This window comes from Eleutherodactylus coqui, chromosome 6 (genome assembly GCF_035609145.1).
Source record: "Eleutherodactylus coqui strain aEleCoq1 chromosome 6, aEleCoq1.hap1, whole genome shotgun sequence".
Lineage (NCBI taxonomy): Eukaryota > Metazoa > Chordata > Amphibia > Anura > Eleutherodactylidae > Eleutherodactylus > Eleutherodactylus coqui.
Window position 1 is genome coordinate 146,226,508 of NC_089842.1, and position 6,631 is coordinate 146,233,138.

A 6,631-nucleotide genomic window follows, 5' to 3' on the forward strand; every position below is an offset into this window, starting at 1 on the left:
TTCTCTCAGGTTCCTATTTTTTTTTTAATTGTCGCGCTCCTGCGCTAAGCCCCGCCCCCTCCGCTCCTGATGCAGATGCGATGACGTCATCGCGCTGGACACGTGACGCGGCGCCCTGCCCCCCGCCGTCGGAGGGCTTCCTGGAGCGCCGCGCTGTAACTTCTGCAGGGAGGACGAGGGGGACTGAGGCTCCCGCTTTGTACCCCCCATGGGCCGCCGCGGGAGGAACCTGGCCCGGGGGTTACCACCCCATGTGGCGTCCCGGGAGTCGTCTGGCTGCGAAGGGATGACAGGGTGAGCCACTGCCTTCCGATCCGCCTGTAAGTAATCCTGGCTGGCTTCTCCACCAGCTCCTCTCAGAGATCCTGCCTCCTGGCAGGACAGGAAGACACTGAGGAAAGTGGGGAAGGGGGGGAGCTTTTAACCTCTCAGTTTGTTCCTGTCCTATCAGGAGGAGGCAATCTCAATTGGTGCTGTCGTGGAGACGACTGGGGGAAATTAAAGTGTATGGGAGATATACGATTGTGTAGACAATGTTTTTCTTTCCCATACAGTCTTAATAGACTTGTTTTAAGCACGATCACTGATCCTGTTGATAGGCGCTGATCATTTGGCTTATATCCAGCCTTGTAAAACCAACGTTAGCGCGCCTTACAAATTTGCCAAGTAAAAGTTGTCAGTGGGTACAGTTTTATGACCTACAGTGAAAGGGCCTTTCTCATAACTTTTGAGCCCCATAAACTATGTTACGGGGTCAAATGCAGTTGGACAGTGGGTCCAGGGAGCTAATTTTTATACTTGCCAGGTTCCCCTTTTCAGCTCTATGGCTCCGAGAAATTGGTGCATGCACATAGCGCAATACTTTTCATAAGGCTGTGTGAGCGTGCTCGCCCATTAGATAAATGGGAGAGAGTGTACATACCGCCTTGTGGAAAGAGTCACCATCTGTGTATCCCAATATCTCAGGGGTACATGGCTGGAACAGTGGACAGGACGAGTATAAAAAAAGCTCTCTGGACCCCCCCCCCCCACCTTTGAGCCCCATAATGTAGTTTATGGGGCTGAAAGGTAATGACAGAAGACCTTTAACCCCTTTAGTGGTGCACACAGAAAATCTCCGGGGCTTGCTGCACTGACCATGCAGTTAAACACCGGAAGATTTCTGTGGACAGCTCTAGTGCTGAAATGTGCAGAGTACTGAGCTTGTCATCTAAAATCTTCCGGGGTTTTTATTGCATTGTTGATTCATTTTAAAAAAAACCTGCCCTGTGAGGCATGACATGGAAATAATAAACCTGCCACTGAAGGGGTTAAAGGTGGTTGCTGTCATGTGCTGCCTCACAAGAGCTGCTGTAGCAGACTCCATTTAACACAACATGCATACTATAACTTACTCTATTGCAGGGAGAAGATAATGTTTCCTCAAAGACTCAAAGTAAGGTCCCAAATTAGCTGTTCCTTCTATAACGAAGACAACATCAGATACTATGCCTCCATTCCCCTGGGTCGATGCGTCCATCGCTGTAACCGTTCTCTCTACGATCTGCAGAAAACAAACATCAAGATTTGTTAAAATCATCCGACTGGCAGACCCCTCATTGTATGTAGTCATCAAGATGTAAGGGAGTAGCTGATGTCCAGAGAAAGCAACCCCTTGAAATCTACCCGACTAACAGGGCATAAGGAGAATGTAACGAAATTCAGACCCCGTTTCATTTCAACTGCAGTGAAATAAGGAGATGCAAAAAAACGGTGATCGCTACTAGCATCCTAGCAATAACATAAGCCAAAGACATCCCAAAGTGTAGGCAGCAGTAACAACTTTTTGATGTACCGACTACTCGATCCGTGGAAGGTGTCCAACCCCAACTTAAAGGTGCTGTCTCACTCAAAACAACCCCTGTCCACATGCACGACTTGGGTACATCGATATCACAGAAATGCAGTCCTAAGCACTTGCTCACGACCTGAAGGTTGCGAGTTCAATCCCTGTATGGTTCAGGTAGCCGGCTCAAGGTCGACTCAGCCTTCCATCCTTTCATGCCAGATGACCTCCAATCAGCATCCAGAGAAAGAAGTGGTGGAAGCGTGCATATAGGAATATACATGAGCTTCATTGGACTCCTCTTTAGTCCGGCCCTGCAAAGTTTCATCTCTCCAATTAGACCCCCTCTATTAGTAAGAGTGGAGAACCACTGCAGAAAGCAGCTGGAGGACTCCGTGTGGCCATGTATTCTATAGTCTCCCATTCAATTAAATTGGCACCATGTCACTTATTAGCTCTCTGCTCTGGATCCTGGGGGCGCAGGGCTGTGATGACTGGGGGAGGACAGTATATGGAGACTGCAATAAGGGTGTGCATAGCACATGGGGAGGCTGGGATGACTGCAGGGTGAAACCCCATCCTTCATGAGTAACAAATTTGAGAATCGCATACACAGCAGTCCCCCGATAAGTGCTGATAATTATTACTACCCCCAATAAATTCTGGTAGAAATCGAGAAGAAATGAAAAAGGAATCAAGTCTTTGACCAAATTGTCCAGCACTACCGCGCAATAAACTAATCTGTGGGGAAACATTTAAAGGGTTTGCTCAGTTTTAAACTACTAATTGGCTATAACTAAGGAAGGCCATAAATAGATGATCGTGGGGGTCTATGACATTGAACCCCCACTGATCAGCTGTTACCTGAGCCTATGGATTAATGCACTGAACCGATTTTTGCAGGAAGCATACAGCTCCATTCCCATTGCAGTGGCCAGGCTTGGTATTACAGGCAAAGTTTTCATTCCTGTTATAGGACCTTTGCCTGCAATACCAAACCTAGCCACTGCAGTGGGAACCGGGCTGTCTGTCTTCTGCAGAAATCAACTCTGTGCACAAGCGCATCAGCCTGGCAAACAGCTGAATGATGGGAGTCTCAGGCAGCAGACCCCGCTGATCTACTATGGATGGCCTATCCTGCAGATAGGCCATTCATGGCTTACAAATGGACAACCCCTTTAGTTTTCCTGCAGCGCCACCACAGGGTAGATGAAGCATTACACAGTACCCATTCCTATCAGTAGGTAATGCAGGACAGGCACTGCAGAGGATGAAATGCTGCATTTAACTGCAGCATTTAAATGCTGCAAGTGAAGAGGACCACCTGTATTAAAGGGGATTTCCAGGGAGAATACTACTGATGATTTTCAGGATAGGTCATCAATAGTTGATCGGCTGGGGTCTGTCGCTCAGGACCCCGTTGCTCAGCTGATGGGGCGCCCGCTGTAATGGGCTACACACGGGTACGAAACAAAAGCTGCTGCTCAAACCCCTGTATAGTGGGGGGTGTTTGTAACTGCAGGCTGAGGTCTCGTTATAATCAATGACAGCTGCAATTACAAGCGCGGCCACTACACAAGGGTCGGAGCTGTAGCTTCCACTCGGTACCCCTGTGTAGTGCGGTGCTGTCAGCGGGTGTCCAATCAGCGGACTGGGAAGGGTCCGGAGCGGCAGACCCCATCCAGGCAACTATCCTGAGGATAAGTCACCAATAGTATTTCCCTGGAAAACCCATTTAACTAAGAAGCCCCTAGAAGGTGTATAAAATGGGTTTTCTAAACTAGCTAACCCCTATAGACTTCATACACGAGGGCTAGAGGTTGGGCTAATATAATAGCGTTATCTGCCCTGACAGCAGCCTGGAGATACATCGGTACTGCCAGTAGTGGGCGCTCCGTGTGGGGTCTGCACACTCATATAGATGCAACAAGAATAGTCGGATTCACTGACAGCAAGCAGAGATTTTGAAGATGTTGATCAATTGAAACAAAGTATAGATCAGGATGTAACAGCCATTTCCAGGCTTTATTTCAAGATCCCCAGTGATAGAAGGAGGGGATCCAGCGGTGGAGAATCTTAATAACTTGCTAAAGAATGCAGTGCAGCCTGTTCCCATGTGACCTCTGAGGACAGACTACAGTGCAAGAGCTCCAGCTGCTGCTCATCTAGACAGTGCAGCTCAAGGAGCAAGTCATGCTGGGAAATGTAGTTCTCCAGCAGCTGGACACACACTACAACTCCGTCCCACACACGCCTACCACAAATACCTCGGCTTTGCCAGGAGAAGTCTCCCAAGGGGAGGGTGTGCGCCCCCTCTGCCCGGGCACAGGGTCCAGGAGATGCTGAGCCCAAACCTCCTCCCGGAAGCTCCCAGCCTCCTCTCCAGTCCTCCACCACTAACAGCACGCCGGCGCAGAGCGCCAAGATGAGCGCCGCTCTGTACGCTGCACCTCTAGGATCGATTACTGCTGTCTGACTCACGGTGCTCTCTGCTTATACCTTAAAGGACGTGAGAGTAGATGTTTCTGTGGTGCCACCTGGAGGCCTCGAATGACATAGCAGCAGCAACAAACTGCTCTGCTAGTACTGATATGTATATATATATATATATATATATATATATATATATATATATATATAAATGGAGGAATATGATCAGTTTGGCTCTTTTATCTCCACTTCATCTGCTGTTAGTTACAAATAAAAATCTCCTGGGGAAATAGCGCATAGCACTGAACGCTTACAATGGCACACTGGCTGATAGGTCCTCTCCATTTGATGAGTCTATGTATATCGTACGCCCCTCCATGCGTTTCCCCGTATATGCAGACTCTGCACATGGACGTGTACTGGCACCAGAGTTGCTACCTTTTCCACAAAAAAATACCGGCCACCATAAAGGGGGCGTGGCTTAACACTGCATGTGAGTTTTACCTCCATTATTCCCCCAGGACCCCTGCAAAAATACAGTGGATATAGAAGTCTACGCACCCCTGTTAGAACGCCAGGTTTTTGATATTTTAAAAAATCTGACAAAGATGAATCATTTCCGATTTATCTCCACCTCCAATGTGACCCGTTATCTGTACAATCCCATTGAAGACAAACTGAAATCTTTTAGGCCGGCTTCACACTGGCATGAAAATTGGGTGAGATTTGTGCGTTGCAAGACTCATAAATCTGAACCCCATTCTTTTGAATGGAGCCATACACAGGAGCGATGTTGTCCTGCATGGCACCGCAGTGGGGAAACAAATTGCGGTGTTTTCTATCTTATGCGTGCCCTCACACCGCCGATTGTCTACAATGGGACCAGCGGCAGCATCGCACAACGTGCTAGGTCCATGTGATGTGATGTCTTCCATTAAAAAAAAACGGCAGAAACTCTGCAATCCTCCTGCCATGGCGAGGATTGCTTCTTCCCTGAAGTGATGAGCAGCTGATTGTAACATGTCAACACCTTGCATCCTCGGGGAATTCACATGGTGGCGAGCGCAAAATGGGGGTGGGATTCACAGCCCACGATGGATAGTCCTGAGTGCTCCTATAGTGGCCCAAAGTACATATATCTGGCCCCTCCATGATTGTCTATAACTGCTCTAAATGTCATGTCTTTAGTGTGGATGCTCTGTGCAAATTGTCTTGTCACTACTTATGTGTATTGCATAGCTGCAGCATGTAAGAAGTTAATGTCTGTGATATGTCTGGAAAATGTAACAATTTGTGATGTTAAGTGAGCATGATTGATATATGTGTTTGCAAGGTGCAAATGTAGTCTTCCGTTCTGCTTCACCTGTCTGAGAGGGTCAGAGAGTGAGTGCCAGCAACATGGGGGTACCTTCACTTCTGCTTTCCTGTTCTCAGTGATAATGGTCCACTGTATCCAGAAGTTTAACTTAAAGCTCCTGGGCCCCAATGCAAAACCTGTAACAGGGCCCCCAACTATAATGCTTTATTCATAGTACTGGGCTCCCTACATGGAGAACAGAGGCCTTATGGGCCCTCTAAGGCTCCTGGGCCCGGGTGCAACCGCATCTCCTGCATCCCCTATAGTTACACCCCTGACTGTATCCCCTTCTACTATATAACTTATATAGTCGTGCTACCTTCTAGTTCTGTACAATCTATCCTGTCCTTTACACAGTGCTCACTTATGCAGCCTGCATCATCTTTCTCCAACTCCTCCACTCCACCGCTGACAGACATTAAAACACCAGCAGAGCCAAAGAGGAGGAGTCTGGGGAAGATGATCTACGCTGCACACAGTGAATGTGCATCAGCTGTGTGCTGTGTAAAGAAAAGGATGGAATGTGCAGAATTAAAGGCAGTAGTGTTAGTATTGCGAAGATAACCTCTGGGGCCTGTCTCTTTCTCCAGTTCTAGACAGCTGCAGTCCGCATTCGAACCGCAGTCCGCTCTTGAGTACCTCTGCTCTACATAACACAGTCACAATATAATAGCAAGATACTAGCTCTACACAGTGATAGTGATTACAGTGCAGGTACCTCCAGTGATCACAGGTGATGACTCTTCTGAAGTCCTCCACTTCAGCTTTTCTTCTCTATCTCAGCCTAGACCACAATGTAGAATTTTTCCAGCCATAACTTGTCTCTACACACTTTCTCTGCCTAATACTACTTCCAACGGAACCTCTCAGTATCCCCCTTGAAGTACTAGTGTCCCCTCTGTGGCTCCAATTTAGTAATAGTGCCCCACTTTTTTAGCCCCAAGTAAATACTAACATCTCCCTCTATGGTCCCAGCTAAATCATAGTGTCCTCCTCTATGGCACCAATCATGTAATAGT

The 6,631-nt window shown here is 47.8% G+C and overlaps 1 protein-coding gene across 1 annotated transcript in view; it reads right to left on the reverse strand.

The window, feature by feature from the left end:
- MED25 (mediator complex subunit 25) overlaps nucleotides 1–4,226 on the reverse strand; it is a 40,852-nt gene extending 36,626 nt beyond the window's left edge. The window contains exons 1-2 of the mRNA XM_066607891.1: nucleotides 4,093–4,226; nucleotides 1,395–1,543 (exon numbers count right to left, since the gene is read on the reverse strand). Coding sequence (XP_066463988.1) covers nucleotides 1,395–1,519 — 125 coding nt within the window. The 5' untranslated portion in view covers nucleotides 1,520–1,543; nucleotides 4,093–4,226. The remainder of the gene's footprint in view (nucleotides 1–1,394; nucleotides 1,544–4,092) is intronic.
- Nucleotides 4,227–6,631: the final 2,405 nt, after the last annotated feature.